Raw genomic sequence first — 15,560 nt, forward strand, 5'->3', positions numbered from 1 at the left:
ACAGATACTAATCTAATATGATTCAAACATAAGTTTAACGACTAAATGAAAAAAATTATCAAATTCAATGGTCAATTTATATATTAAGCCTAAAAATTTATAAACTGATTTAAACATTGAATTTTTTTCTCAATTTTTGACTTATTATTAATTTTAAATAATTTGCCATTCAATTTATTTATTTAAATTAATATATCGATGGATTCTTAATTCCATCTATTCGACTCAAGGCTAATGCTTTTAATAACAAATTTTGTCAGTAAGAGATGATTATGTCACCTGGGTGGAGGATGTTTGTTGGCTGATTGAGCAAAAAGCAGTAGTACACGTGAACTTGTGTATATCCACCAATTTTGTCCATAATTGAAGGAAAATAGAGGATGTTTTTCCTTTTTTTTTATTTTTTTTACGTATGATTAATATGAATAATATAAAGAATTAAAGAAACTATTTCAAAAAATTCACAACGTGATAAAATTAAATTTTTAATGTAAAATAGTTTAAAATTACATAATTAATTTTTAAAAAGGATTAAACTTCGAAAAATGCTCATTTCAATCAAGGAGGCCAAAGACCCATGCCTGCATTTAATCCCTGAACGTAATGATCCAATTTTGAATTGACACTGTTCATTGAACAACCCTAGAAAATAAAGTTTGTAATTATATGGCTTGTAATTGGATTTTACTATTTGTTATACCTAGCGGACACCTCATTGAACCCCTTTGCATCTCAAACACTTTGTTCAGAAAGCAGTCTTGGAGAACACCTCTGATGGGTGAAGACACTCCTCTCCCAACAAGCATTAAAACGCTTATTTTTGCAAAGAAATTATTTTACTGCTAAGGACCTTGTGTAGCTTTAACAAGGTTCTAACAGCGACCCAGTCACCAATAGATGGCTTTGATGTTTTGGGTTGAATGGCGCTGCCTTCTAACCCTAAACCCAATGTGTAAATCAGCTCATAGATCTTCACTTTTTTAGTTAGTGGGCTAATCAGTCCTTATTGAAATGGGCTTCGAGTTTCGATTATAGTCTCGGGGGAGAAGAAACGAAGAACACCATAAATGGTTTTTTTTTCTTGTTCTTTTTGAAAACCAGAACTGAATTTGGGGAGATTTTGGACTTCAATTCGTGTTTCAAGAGCTGCTGCAATTACCTGATCAAAGCAATATGTTAGCTTGGTCGAAATCTATTGGTCGCTGTACAGTTTCCTTTATCTCCGTTCTGCTTACTCAGTTGGCTCTGTTTTTGGTTCCTCTCTTCTTCTCAGCTTCTCCGATCCTCATTCAACTCACACTTTCAGGTCTATTCTCTCTCTCTCTCTCTCTCTCTCTCTCTCTCAAACATAGATGAAAGTATTCAAAATTCTTGATTATCTGAAGTTCGATAACACGGTAACTTTTTTTGCAGCTTTAGTTTTGGTTGTAGTTCTGGGATTTGGAGGGTGGTGTAAACGGCTTCTTGGATTCAATGCATCTGCTCCAGCTTTTGTTTTCTGCAGTATATTTTTTATCTGGGGTGTTCATATTGCTATTGTTCGACAAGGTACCTTTTTTGCCTTTTTTTTTTGAATAGTTTCGGCCTACTCCTTTTGGAGTTCCTTTGGATCCGACCATACTTCAACGGGTTGGAATTGTCTCGAGTCAAGTTGGAGTTCTGTCTCCTGATTCTGCAGAGAGACCAAATGCTTGAAGAGATTGCCTCAGACGCGGTTCGCAGAGCGAGAGTGTTTTCGCCGGGAGGTTGCCACCTACGACCACTTGTTGTGCGCGTCCGACCTGGCATGGCGCTACCACTCTGGGAACCCGCGTCCCAAGGGGCACTCGAGCCGAGGCCGGGTGACAAACCTTGGCTCAACCCGGGAAGAATACCGACCTGCTGAGGGGTCTGTTGGCTCTGGATGTACAACACTTTGTAGACTTCTCCGGAAGGCAGCCTTCCCTCAACAGTTTCATATATCTTTCATGCCTTATTTGGTTCATCTAGTCAGTTGTATTATGCTTTATTTGTTTTCATTTCGCTTTTAATATATCTAAAATTTAATATTTAACTTTTAAAGTTTGAACAACCCTAATTATAAATCCCAATTGGTTAGCATCTGTTTTCTTTATTTGAAAGTTTGGATGAAGTTTACCTCACTACTATATGGTGTTCTTTTGGTAGTTAATAATTTTTTGGATATTTTCCAGTAATCTGATTGTCAGAATGAGAATGGAAAATTAACTTCTTTTGATGCAAGAACCTACTTCTTTTGAGCAGTTTAGCAATTAACTTGTTTCATAACAGCCTATTATTTGCTTTATTTTTGCAGCGATTTCACCTGTTATGGACGTCCTGTTCAATGTAGAGATGATCATGCTCATCATTGGTCTTTTTAGGTTGTTTTTCTTTTCTCTTCAGTCTTTTGCAACATCTATAATTTGGTTAGTCATGTATATAGCTTGTTCTACTAACTTTGTTGGTCATTGTCAAAACATGCTAATGATATTATTTTCATTGGCAGGATTATGCTGAAGGATCCTGGTTTTGTGGTTAGTGAGTCCTTTTCGTTGGGCAAACTCAATGACAATTCTGTTCTTGGTGTTCAAACTCACAATGAGGTTGTCTGGTTTCAATTTTTGTTGTTCATGTGATGCAAGTCTAGAATTAGAAATAAAAGTAGTAACATGCACTTTGCTGCAAAAAGCTTGAAGTAACTGGTTAGGAGTCTCTAATTTCTTAAAAGTTTCAAAATGTATTCATACCAAGTGAAATCTGAAGTAAATCTTGTTTGAAATGTGCAATACCAGTGACTTATAAAATATGAAAGTTTCGCATCAAGTATGTTCAATATATTGTTTCTAATTTGTTTCGTTTCAAATGTATTGATTTAATCATTTTTTTTTTCTTTCAGAGTTCTCTTTTGCAAATGAGAGCAAGATACTGTAAGAGCTGCCAGACATATGTACAGGGCTTTGACCACCACTGCCCTGCTTTTGGAAACTGTATTGGTATTGGAAATCAATTCTTTAACATTTTTCTTTTGATTTGTTGATGCCATCTTAATCTGCTCTCTTTTGTAAATTATCATTTGGTTTTATGATTGTTCTTATCTAAATATTATCCTCCTTAGTGGTTGATGATGTTTTTCTATCATCATGCAGGTCAGAAGAATTATGTCCTCTTTATGGTACTTCTGGTTGGATTTATTACTGCTGAAATTTCTTACATTGTTTGCTCATCGCAGTGTAAGTTTAAGCTTGACGTTACCTGAACTATTTAATCCACTATCTTTAATTATGATTTACGGAACACAGTGATTCATTTGGATTCTTAACTTGTGCTGCAGTGCTTTCTGATATATTGGAATTTCTTTTGTCTACTTTACTAAAGTTGTTTATATACTTAATTGCATATTTATTTGCAGTTACTTCAAAGTTTCGAGTTTTGGAAGAAAATAGAGTGGAGGTAAGACATTGCTTTAATGGTTTATCTAATATATTCCCATCAGTTATCGTCACTTATGTATTGATGTTTTTCCCCTTTTTCCTGGATGTTTTCGGTCTAGAGCGGTTCCATTTTAGTAATGGCTAGAAGCACATTGCTATTTTGTGTTCTTCAAGTGCTATGGCAGGTTCGTATTGTTTGACTTTGACAATTGTGCTTGTTTCTGGATCCTTTCGGTGTATGCATTGGTATTTATTTCCCTGTTAAACATATAACATCTAGACCTATCAATCTTGATTTGAACTCGAAAATCCTATCTGATTAATTGATTTTGAACTCGGCCCAACCCGATTTGACTATTGAAAGTCAACAAGCCTAACATGTCTAACTTGATCCTGAAAAATATGATCCGAACAAGAAAAGACCTAAACTCAAAATAACCCAATTGTGAAGCTGTTCAAACCCAAAATGAATTGAACCCGAGATGATTTGACTTGAAAAATCTAATAGTAATTACAAATGGCTGGAATTTGAAACAATCTGAACTTGATGTTGACTTGAATCCAAAATGAGCATGAAACTATTTGAACCCAAAATGACTTAAAATTTTAAATTCCAAATTGACCCAACCTAAATTGACTCAATCCAAAACCATCCCAAATCCCAATTCATCTAGTTGAAAGGTCTATATTAAAATTTATAAAAAAAGGGCCTATGTTACATCAGATTTTTTTGTCCATGCAGGGACCATTTTTGATATGGCATGTCTACTGCATATGTTTCAATATCAGAACCGAAGAGTGGGTAAGTTCCCTGCTAGATCAGGGATAAAATATAAAAAAATGGATATATTTTCAAGTACACACTATTAGATATGGTTTAATTAATCTCCATTATACGTAATAAGAGAAAAAAATGCAAAATGCTGCTGTTCTTTTAATTTTCTTCAGGTAAACTGGAAGAATTATCCTGCGTTCCAACTTAATGCCTCATCTTTATCAGGTGATACATTTTTATAGGGCAATTCTTGTCTCTGGATATCCATATTTTGCACTGTTCTATTCCTTGTAATTTTTGTTCAATTCATTGCATCTAGGAGAGAATTATCAAGAGACAAGTTTTAAAAATCCGCACAATAAAGGAATCCTGCAAAATGTCAAGGAGTTCTTAACATTGAAATGATGGAAGTGTTACTGCCTGTCCTGCTCTTGGTGCCTTCCCAAGTTGTTCTGTATCTTCATTCTTAGCTGCAGTTTTCGTTGGGGACAGGCCTCGCTTCTCAAACAGGGGTGCAAAGTTTCAATATTTGGTTTTGCAGGACATGCCTTTAGAAGCTCATCATTAGTGTGCGACATATTTGGTGCATTTCAGGTATGCGACCTGTATATTGTGGTTAGATATTATCTCTAATTTTGGCCATTGATTGGGAAAAAGTTGAACTGGCAATGCTAACGGCCAACCCAGAAAATATTTCCAAATTAAGGTAGCATAGAGAAAATTATTACAGTTAATTACCGAGATAGAATAGTTATCAAAGAAGAAGAATCATGGATTTTATAATTAATAAGGCAGAAACTTAGATTACTATTGCCCTTATGTCATTTTTTTTGGTTTTATGAGAGAGAAATGGGTGAAGGTGAGTTGCCTGCTATAGCTATGGTATTGCCGGTTATTGTCAATAGCCATAATAGCCTTTTAAGATCAAGCCTGCAATAGCCTTGTTGGATATGGCTTGTTGTTGTTGGATATGGTGATAGGGTTCTCCTTTTTTGATAATTTCAAATGTTCATCAAATTTCATAGTAGGAAGTAACATGATTATTGCTGATCTGTTGCCCTAATCTTTTAACATACTATGGTCTATTTGCTTGGTATTTCTTTCTCCCTCCCCTTAATTAGTAGCTCAACCTTTTGTCCATTAACAACTAAGATTAGCACCGCAATGTGTAATGAACGTAAATGAGTTGCGAATATGAATATATGGACCGTTGAATATACATACTTGGGGTACATCGATCCAACTAAAGGAATAAGCTTGGTCAATGTTCATGGCTGCCATTTTGATCACATAAAACAATTCAGAAACTGAAGCATTATCCTTGAGGTATCATGTTGGGGCTCACATAGATTGACTAATCTGTTATCTGTATATTTTGTAGACGATGGATTTTGTCTAGCACTAAATTAGAACATTTGCCTACAAGTTCAATCATTTGTTGATTTTAAACTCTGAATTATTGTTGATTTAGACTAGACTATTCGACTTTGTGAAATTGAATTTTGGACTTTTGAAACTTGATTGGAATTTGGGCTAATTTGCTAAAAAAAATTAAATTAGTTTGGTGGATTTGTCACCATTTAAGTTTTTTATAGATCATTTACTATCATTTTGTCCAACATCAAGACTACAATATTCTGGTAAATTTGACATGCATCATTCATTTAAATCGTCTTCCTTTTCCTTCTAAACTTTCTCAAATCACTCTCTGACATCAGATTTCAACTTTGTCTTACTCTAACATCTCCTCTCCAGTATAAATAAGTGATTTTATGATGCTTATTCACTAAGGTCTGAGAAAACGGGTGCATGCAAAAAAAAAAAAAAAAAAGGGAAGAAAGAAAAGAAAAAAGAATTAAACAGCAAAAGGTAAGAAATGTAACTTCTGTTTACTTAGTTCAATGATAATTAACAGATAGAGGCTCGATAAGGCTCTATGTGGATAGGATTATGCGATTCACTATATGTGGTTTAAGGTTTAAACAGGTATTCAAATTGTTCTTATTGTTGCCTATTATGGATAATAAGGATCATCAATCTTCATCCTGTGGAGTACGCCCAAAGACCAAGACCAAGATCAGACCAATCATACAATGATTGTAATAATATACTTGTTCATCTAATTTATTAATAAATATATTGTCATTATTGTTTTCTATACTTGTATTAAAATAAATTGGATAAAAATAAAGACTTAAGAATGATATGATCATTCTCATTCTTAGGTGTCCTTTGTAAGTATTATTGCAGAGTTAGACAACAATAATCAATTGAGATTAATATGTGTTTGATTAATGGCAAGCATTGTTATAAATATGTTATATCAAATCAATGCATGAATATATGTTAGAGAATAATATATCAAACTAACCCACCATGAGAATGCTTTTTGGATTATTATGTAATAGTCATTACATTTCTCAAATTGGTAATTCTATGTATGATCCTTACACTTGATATCTTTATTGTCTCAACATCGTAAGTCGTATGTTTTGACACAAGATGGTTGTACTACAAATATTGATGTTAAGTATACTACAATCTGTGTAGTGGAATGTAAGTGATCAAATGAATGATCATGCTCAAATGAGTTGATATGAGATATCACTTACTTTTTTGAGGTTTGTTTTTTGCCCCCTCTGGGAATGATCCTTATTTATTTATAAGATTGATGTGACATACTAGGGAGGTAATTAGGTGACTATGGAAAATTTGTTAACTGTAAGGAATGTTTTTTGATATTGTCCTTTGGGACAGAGCCCTAATTGATATTGGGCAATCGATATTAGAAACAGGGCGAACCCAGATAATGTGTTACCCTTGGAGCTCGCATGACCTCATGGTGCTATTTATGATTTGGGGTTGATTCTATTAGGAGAAAAGTAGGAGTATAAATTTTTTTTTGTATTCTTATTGTAAGTTGCGGCCTCGCAAATGGTATTTCCTAACTCTCAGTGATCAGGAAGGTTCTGCGAGCTCTAATGTGATTACTAATGATGTTGATAGTAACCTTGTTACTGATACAGGCATTGCTTCTACGAGCTCATCGGAAGAGTTTTAGTTACGAACTTAGGCACATCATGGACATTGACTCTCTTATGCAAGATCTGCGAGGAAGAAATGATTCTGCTACTCCTCGCGAGGATGGTGATGCAGCTAAAAAGAAGCAGATGGTGGTTGAAAGTCTTGAGTGTAGAAGATAGAAGTGATGATGAAATGAGACTAAGGGAAGCTCGCTGCTAAAAGGGAAGGATAATGCGACACAAGGACAAAAAGAAATCGGGCATCCTCTTGTTCCTTCTGTCCCTGTTCCAAGTTCCTTGCAGGGGCAACTAGTTGCTAGGTCCACCTTAAGTTCAGTTCGCAGTGTGTAACGTATTGCTCATGGTTGTTCGTCAAAATTTAAGTCCTCTGATGGCGAAGTGAATACCTTTTTTGTTTGGCGTGATCAGCTTAATGTGGAATGTTACCCTTTTTCTCCCAATGAAGTAATGTGGAAGTGGGAAGAACGTATTCCTCGATAGATAGGGAAAATCTTTTGTAATCACGTTAGAGCTCACAGAAACTTCCTGATCACTGATAGATAGAGAAGACTATTTGCGAGGTCGCAACCTATAATAAGAATATAAAAAAAAATTGACTCCATTTCTCCTAACGGAATCAACCCCAAATCATTAATAGCACCATGGGACCATGTGAGCTTCAAGGGTAACACATTATCTGGGTTCGCCTCGTTTCTAACATCGATTGCCTGATATCCATTAGGGCTCTGTCCCGAAGACAATATCGGAAAACATTCCTTGCGGTTAACAAAATTTCCAACATCAAGACGCGACCCCTACACAGCCTGTCGTATTGAGTAACCGCAAGACTACGGTCAAAAGGTTGATGTTGTACACAAATATCAATACTTGGAGGAGACCATTTTATGGGGAAATCAAAGTTATCCCCCAGACTTCTTTTTTACCCTTATATACTTACAATGGTTAATCCTAAGGTTTGACGATCCTGAGAGCAAAAATGCAACCTTCCCATTGAATTTTTTTTTTTGACGAATAAACACAAACCAACTATATTAAGCTATCATAATCGAAAATTTTGTTGTTTTATCAACCCCAAGAGCAGCTACGAGCTCCTCTGGGATGTCGTCAATCACCTGCAAAAACACATAATAGGGGAGGCTCATCCTGTAGACAACAATCATGAAAATAAGCAACCAATGTCCACTAAGAGAAGCCAACGAGCTGTCTCAGTGTGATTCCATACTCTTGAAGAACTGTGCAAAAGAAAGGATGAAGATGAAAACCCGCCTCTAACAGATGTAAAGGCAATAGGAAACCCTCTTCAATATCAATTAACATTTTGTCCCCTTCAACAACCCGCCTCTAACAGAGGAAGGATCGTTGTTCAGATCACTTTTTGCCATCAATGTTTTTTGTTCAGACCGATTAAGGCCTACTTTTGTACCCTTTTTCAACCCGGTTTCTTTCTTCGCACATAAATCCATGGGTTGGGATCATTAAAATATTCTTTTAACTACGCTACAGGGTGTATCGATGTTTCAACACACCCATTACAATTTACAAGCTCAAAAATTCAATTCAAGGGATACACTTTTTTATATTTGAATGGAGGGTTACTTATGAAGGCTTAACCTTTTTACTTGCACTTGAGTATAGAGCTAATGTTATGCAAATGCATTGTGTATGAGGAGAAATTTTTAGAACTTTTAATAAACCAATAAAATGGGAAAAAAAACTTCTTTTATTAATCCTTTTTAAAAAAAATGCTGAAATAAAAGAAAATAAAAAAAATGATTGGTTAGAAAATACAAATGAATACATGAGGAAAGAAAGAAATTAAAAGAAATTAAAAATTTTATTTATATTTAAAAATGAAGGGATTATAAACAAATAACGATCAAATAAATAGTTCAAAATTTTTTACATGCATTCAACATAAGGTTCGAGAATTTTGCCAAGGTTTTTTCAGCCTTCTCAATTATTTAATCTTACAAGTTAAATTCATTTTCTCAAAAATGAGTTGAGTTTCGAGATTTCTGTGAGGTTGTTTCAGCATTTTCAATTATTTAATTTTAAAACTTGAATCTCTTTTTTGAAAAAAATACAAGAGAGCTTCGAGATTTCTGTCGAGGTCGTTTTAGCATTTTTAATTATTTAATTTTAGAACTCAAATCTCTTTTTTGAAAAAATATAAGAAAGTTTCCTATCAATCATGTTTCTAGTTTTCCCATCAAACAAATCGCATTTGAAATGTGAACTAAATCTTGTTTGGAATGTGCAATGTTAATAATTCAAAATGATTTGAATAAGTAATCTAAAATGCCACGAACTCGAGATGATCTGACTTGAAAAACGTAAATTCAAGATGATCAAAACCCAAACTTGAAATTGATTTGATTTAATCTAATCGAACCATGTAAATAACTAGTCTATATTTACATCAGATTTTTGTGCCACGCAGGGGCTGTTTTTGATGTCATGTCCGTTGCATGTTTCAATATCAGCACCGAAGAGTGGGTAAGTTCCTTGCTTAGACGAGGGATAAAATTAAAGAAAAAAAAGGATATATTTTCAAGTACACATTGTTAGAAATACTTTATTTAATCTGCAATATACGTAATAAGAGGAAAAATGCGAAATGTTGCTGTTCCAACTTAATGCTTCATCTTTACCAGGTGATACATTTTATAGAACAATTAGTATTTCTGGATATTTATATTTGCTAATGTTCTATTCCTTGTAATTTTTGTTCTGTTGGCTGCATTTAGGAGAGAATCGTCATGAGATACAGTTTAAAAAACCGTATCACAAAGGAATCCTGCACGGTGTCAAAGTGTTCGTAACGTTGAAATGATGGCCCGTCTTGCTCCTAGTGCATTCCCTAGTTGTTTTGTCTCGTGCTTAGCTGCAGTTTTCGTTAGGGAAAGTCCTCAAGGTTCGATTTTCGGTTTTGCAGGACGTGCCTTTAGAAGGTTATGATTATAGAATGCGATATTTGGTGCAGTACAGGTACGCGACCCGTATATTGCGGTTAGATATTGTCTCTAATCTTGGCAATTGATAGGGAAAAAGCTGAACTGGCAATGCTATAGTTAATTATCATGAGACACTATAGTCATTAAAGAGGAAACAAGGATTTTATTGTCGTAACCATTTTTTTGGAAACGATTTTGAAAATGGAAACGAAGAACTGGAGTCGCCATCGATCCTTTTTGATGAGGTGTGATCGGGTCACCTTAAATTAATCATTTTAATAAAAGTTAAGATTTACTAAAATAATAATTTTTGGTCTACGAAAATCAAAAAATGAGTTCGGGAGTCGGTTACGCACGAGGAAGGATTAGCACCCTCGTAACGCCCAAAATTGGTACCTAATTGATTAATTAGTGTCTTTGTTGTTGAAAATTTGAAAACTTGAAAGACTTTGAAATACGATCCCTTTTTTGCAAAAAAATGCTCATATGTTAAAGACCTTCTTGTCTCGAAGTAATAAAACACCTTGTCCAGTAAGTTAGGACACAGCATCTCGAACTTTGAGAACAAGCTTGCCTTTTATTTAAAATTAACGTGTTTTAAGGGATATTCGGTTAGTTAGGGTGAACGAGGAAAATCGAAACCCAGTGAGTTAGGGTATGTTTCCTCGAATATCCGAACACCAAATATCGCATTTATTTTCGAAAAATCTTATTTCGAAGTAACAAAATGTCATACCCGGTAAGTTAGGGCACCACACCTCGCATCCCCGAAAATAAGCATTTTTAAAATTCGTATTGTGATTTAAAAGAATATTCCGTGATTTAGGTTAAAAGAGAAAAATCGAAGCCCAGTAAGTTAGGGCACGATTGTCTCGAGTTACCAAATACGGAGTATTTACTTTTATGAAAGAATTATTTTGGGTTAAGGCATCGGGAAAAACATAATGTGATTTATAGTAAATCATTAAAGTAAATTATGGTGCTAATACGTAATAATAAGCGCGATAGTGTTTAACATAATAATACGAGCAATTATGAAAGGTGAAATAATAGCAAGGTTAGTAAACAAACGCATGAGCAAAATGAGATCATCGAATACATAGGCAAATAAATAAACAAAATAAATAAATAAAACATGGCAAAATAAAATGACAGTGACGATAATAATAGGAATAACATAAGTAATAATAGTAAGAATGTAAACATGAAACGGTAAGGAACATACATATATGTATAATACAAGATTAAAAGGATATATAAGATATTTGTTGAAAACAGTAATAATATATATAAAAATGATGACGATATATAAATGTATACTTGTATGTATTAAAATATACGTAATAATAGAAAGAAAAATATATATGTAGTATTAAAAATATATATACATAATATATATATATGAAGGTATAATTTTAAAATGTATATACATGATATATATGAAAATATATACATAATATAGTTATTAAAAAATATATATATACAACATGTATGGTATTAATAATAGTATTAAAACATAATACATTCATATAAGATCGCCTAGAAAAAGAAAAAAAATGCTAATGCTAATAACAGAAATAATAAAATAAATAATAGAGATAGTATAATGATGGAAATATAAATAGGTAAGAAATATAATAGATGAATAATAAGGAAATGAAAACAATAATAATCAAAATACAATGGTAATAGTAATTACAAAGATGATGATGATAATAATAACATTAAAGTATAGTAAACAATAATACTATATATAAATATATGTATATACGCATGTAGTAAAAATACACATTACTATATAATAATAATAATAATAATAATAATAATAATAAAGAAATGCAAAAAGCAAATGTAATAAAAATATTAAATTAAAGTAATAAAAAAGCAATACCATATGTAGGTGTATATATATATATGTGAAGATATACACTAATATATAATAATAGTAATAATAATAAAGTAGTAAAAAATGTAACTATAATAGTAAAATATAACAAGTAGTAGTAAAAGAAAATAATAAAATTATCTAACTTAATAATAGAGGAGCTAAATAACTAAACTAGGGACTAAATTGAGTGTAGAACGAAAGTTCAAGGCCAATTTGAAATAAAAATAAAAAGAGAAGGCTGAATAAAACACGCGAGATAAATGGAGGGACCAATTTCGCTATTATACCCTATCCCTAAAACGATGCCGTTCCATCAACTATCCCTCAAATGGTTAGAGGATCAAATTAAAAAAATATTAAAATTACAAGGCAGAATTAAGAAATAAAAAAACTGGATTAAAACATGACAGAAATGCGGAAGGATCACGCTAGCAATTATCCCAGTAGCAGCAAAACACGCGGATCCTCAGGCGTCGGGTCGGGTCGCGCACGGGTCACGTGAAACGGCGTCGTTTTGGCGCTGTGAGTTAAGGCCCAAAACGGCGCCGTATTATGCCATATAAACCCAAAAATTTTTAAAGACATGCATTTTTTGCTGTTTCAGAAAAAAAAAAAGGGGAAGAGTTCTTCCTTCTCTCTGGGAAAACCCCAGATTCCGGCCAGGAGGGCCACCATGCGCTCCCGCCGTCACCGATCCGCCACCGTCGCCGGCCACCGCAAAGGTATATATATTTTTTCCTTTTTGTTTTCTATTATTATTTTTGTTTACAATATATGTATATATGCAAATAAAAGGGCGTGAAAATAGAAAAGAAAGAAAAAAGAAATAAATCGAAAGAAAATGAAATCACCTTTGTTTTTCTGATTTTTGATTCTATGTTTTCGTTTCTTCTTTTAATGTTTTTCTCTTGATTGGATACTTTATGCCTTTGACTCACTGATTTTGTGTTTTAAAATCAAATGCTTCTTTTTATTTCTCACCAAAAAACCGAATGCTTTTTACAATTTCGTTTTGATTTATATATTTGTGCACACTGCTCCTTTTTGCTGTCTGTCTTCTCTTGTTTAATGCTTGCAGGTGAATGGCGGTGGACTTGACCTGTCGGTGGGAGCAGAGGCGGTGGTGGATGGGACAGGGAGCAAGTGGCTGAAGCAGCTTAGGGTTTTCTTAGCTTTTTTCTTTTGTTTTGTGTTTGGGTGGGGCTAGGGTTTTGATTTGTTTGGGTAAGGATTTTGGTTTAAGCTGGGTATTGGGTTATTTTAGTTTTGGGCCCAAAATTGGGCTGTACATTTATAATTAGTAGGATGGAAACCCGGGTTGCTATATATTACCTGCTTGAGTCATTTCTATTTTTCCTTTTTCGTGAGAGTGACATGGGTGAATACAAGTTGCCTGCTATAGCTAGGCTATTACCAGTTATCGTCAATAGCCATGATAACCTTTTAAGATCGAATCTGGCAAAGATATGGTTATAGGGTTCATTGGTTACGTGAGTATTCATGGTCCATTTCCTCACTCTTTTAACACACGACTGGTCTACATTCTCGGTTTGTGCCAACACCCTCCTCTAAATTAGTCAGGTTCTTCCTTTCCTCCATTAACAGCTAAGATTAGCGTCTCAATATCTAATGACCGTAAATGAGTCACGTATATGAATATATGGACCACTAATATACGTACATGGGGTATGCTTGGTCAATGTTCATGGCTGCCATTTTATACGCATAAATCAATTCAGAAACTGAAGCATTCTCCTTGAGGTACCATGTTGGGGCTCACATAGATTGACCAATCTATTATCTGTACATTTTGTATTCACGGAACTCTTCATTGAAACAAATATTTGTTCAATGAAAACTTGTCTTAATGTTATTAGCAGAATTTCTTAGACAATTTTTTCCCTTTTTCCTGCCCAAAATTTCCATATTGACTATGAAAAGAAGCATCAATGGTGGTTGCTAATATCTTGTTCAGCTTTAAGCTTCATCTTTGTGTAATTTTGTGTATATACAGAAGCTGAAATTAACATGCATTTGGGACCTTCCCCAAGACAAAACAAAAGACAGTGCTTTTCCATGCCAACAACCTCTTGATCTTAGAGGCATGAAAAAACAATTATTTTGGTTGCTGTCTCTTCAAAGTAAAGCTATTTGGGGGGCAAGAAAAATGCCAACAACAGCCACCTATGTTGGAAAACTTTGCAAAAAAATATGTCGGAAGTGGAAAACCAAACATTAATGTTTACACCAATCAAGTGAGTCAGATTAGTTTTGGATGGAGATAAGTAAGAGGTTAATCCAGATGATTATGGTTTGGGTCCAATTTTTATTTATTTATTTTAGATTGCGGTTGGTTTTATTTTACCCTGAGTACTATTGGCTGTTCAAGGTTGGAGTTTTTCCAGTTAGATCATTGTATATTCGAATTATTTTGGGTTCTGGTCGTATGAGTAGATTTGATTAATTGATATAGGGGTCAGTTTGGGTTTAAAACAAATTTTTTGGTCACTGCGGTTTTGGTTACTTCTATTTTTGAGTCAATTTTAGGTTTAGATTATTTCGAGTTTGAGCAATTCTAAGTTAATGTTATTTGTGTTTTTTGAGTTGGGTCAAAATGGGTTCGTATCATTTTAAGTTTAGATCATTTTAAGTATAGATGTTAACTTTTTATGATCAAATTGAGTAGAGTTGAATTTGAATTTGTATTGATAGAGTTGAATTTTTTTATTTTGAGTCATATGGGGTACTAACATTAATGTAAAACAAATGAAAATTAGTAAAAATATGATAACCAAAGATGCTTAATCGTGTACGAAACAAACTTCTTATTCATATGATTCAGCAGACAACACAACAAAAACAAACTATGTCACTCTTTATAGTCTCCTATTTATCCTTCAAGCTTGGAATCCAATTGATGGCTACTTTTAAGATCCCCATTCGTACTGGAACAGAAGGTCAAAATTTGATTTTAGTCTTTCTATTATGTTCAAAATTTAAATTTAATCCCTATATTTTAGTTTAGCATAGTTTTCCTATTATCATTAGTTAATCCAAATAGATAACACATTTTGGTAAAAACACTGACTCTAATTTTTCTTAAAAACAGTATTTTCAACTCAATTACGCAGACATATATATTTTTTGGTTTATTGGAAGGGTGTTTTTAAGAAAACTTTATATTAGTACTAATAACTAACATTATAAAATTAAAAGGTTAAACAATAAATAATTAAAGTATAAGGATTAAATTTTTAAATTCAAATATAATTGAGAGACCAAAATCATAATTTGGCTGAGAATAGAAATGCTGGCCCCATCCAGTTCCGTCCAAGCCATACCAGCTGCTTCAAAAATTCATGCATGGTTTCCAACTAAAAACTTCAACTTGACACCCTAATCATCTTTCTTATTGATTAAATATATAGAAATTAAAAGCTGAGTATATTCTCAACCAATGAAATTCAA

The 15,560-nt window shown here is 33.5% G+C and overlaps 1 protein-coding gene and 1 long non-coding RNA gene across 4 annotated transcripts; both read left to right on the forward strand.

Moving 5' to 3' along the window:
• Window positions 1-704: 704 nt before the first annotated feature.
• On the forward strand, window positions 705-7,832 carry LOC107887540 (palmitoyltransferase ZDHHC12-B). Of its 3 annotated transcripts, XR_005921988.1 has the most exons (12): window positions 707-1,306; window positions 1,414-1,548; window positions 2,315-2,381; window positions 2,507-2,603; window positions 2,897-2,993; window positions 3,147-3,230; window positions 3,410-3,450; window positions 3,551-3,616; window positions 4,174-4,233; window positions 4,380-4,431; window positions 4,526-4,800; window positions 7,233-7,832. XR_005921988.1 is itself a non-coding variant. In XM_041107595.1 (11 exons), exons 1-11 carry the CDS (start codon window positions 1,174-1,176, stop codon window positions 4,609-4,611), a joined length of 849 nt encoding a protein of 282 aa, XP_040963529.1. In that variant the 5' UTR covers window positions 705-1,173; the 3' UTR covers window positions 4,612-6,360. The 3 variants fall into 3 exon arrangements, 2 of the variants coding, with proteins under 2 accessions (XP_040963529.1, XP_040963528.1); XM_041107595.1 differs by lacking the exon at window positions 7,233-7,832 and having other exon boundaries at window positions 705-1,306; window positions 2,507-2,534; window positions 4,526-6,360; XM_041107594.1 differs by lacking the exon at window positions 7,233-7,832 and having other exon boundaries at window positions 4,526-6,360.
• Window positions 7,833-12,215: 4,383 nt separating this feature from the next.
• Window positions 12,216-13,986, forward strand: LOC107885950 (uncharacterized). The gene is made up of 2 exons (XR_001680589.2): window positions 12,216-12,814; window positions 13,171-13,986. It is a non-coding gene; the product is annotated as an uncharacterized lncRNA (long non-coding RNA).
• Window positions 13,987-15,560: the final 1,574 nt, after the last annotated feature.

This window comes from Gossypium hirsutum, chromosome A03, assembly GCF_007990345.1.
Source record: "Gossypium hirsutum isolate 1008001.06 chromosome A03, Gossypium_hirsutum_v2.1, whole genome shotgun sequence".
Classification (NCBI taxonomy): Eukaryota; Viridiplantae; Streptophyta; class Magnoliopsida; order Malvales; family Malvaceae; genus Gossypium; species Gossypium hirsutum.

Excerpts from the sequence above, each read along its gene's own strand:
- LOC107887540 (XM_041107594.1), top strand. The coding sequence starts at position 1,174 with ATGTTAGCTTGGTCGAAATCTATTGGTCGCTGTACAGTTTCCTTTATC. Across the intron at positions 1,307-1,413 it reads CATTCAACTCACACTTTCAG|CTTTAGTTTTGGTTGTAGTT; the intron begins GTCTATTCTCTC and ends CTTTTTTTGCAG. Across the intron at positions 1,549-2,314 it reads TATTGCTATTGTTCGACAAG|CGATTTCACCTGTTATGGAC; the intron begins GTACCTTTTTTG and ends TTATTTTTGCAG.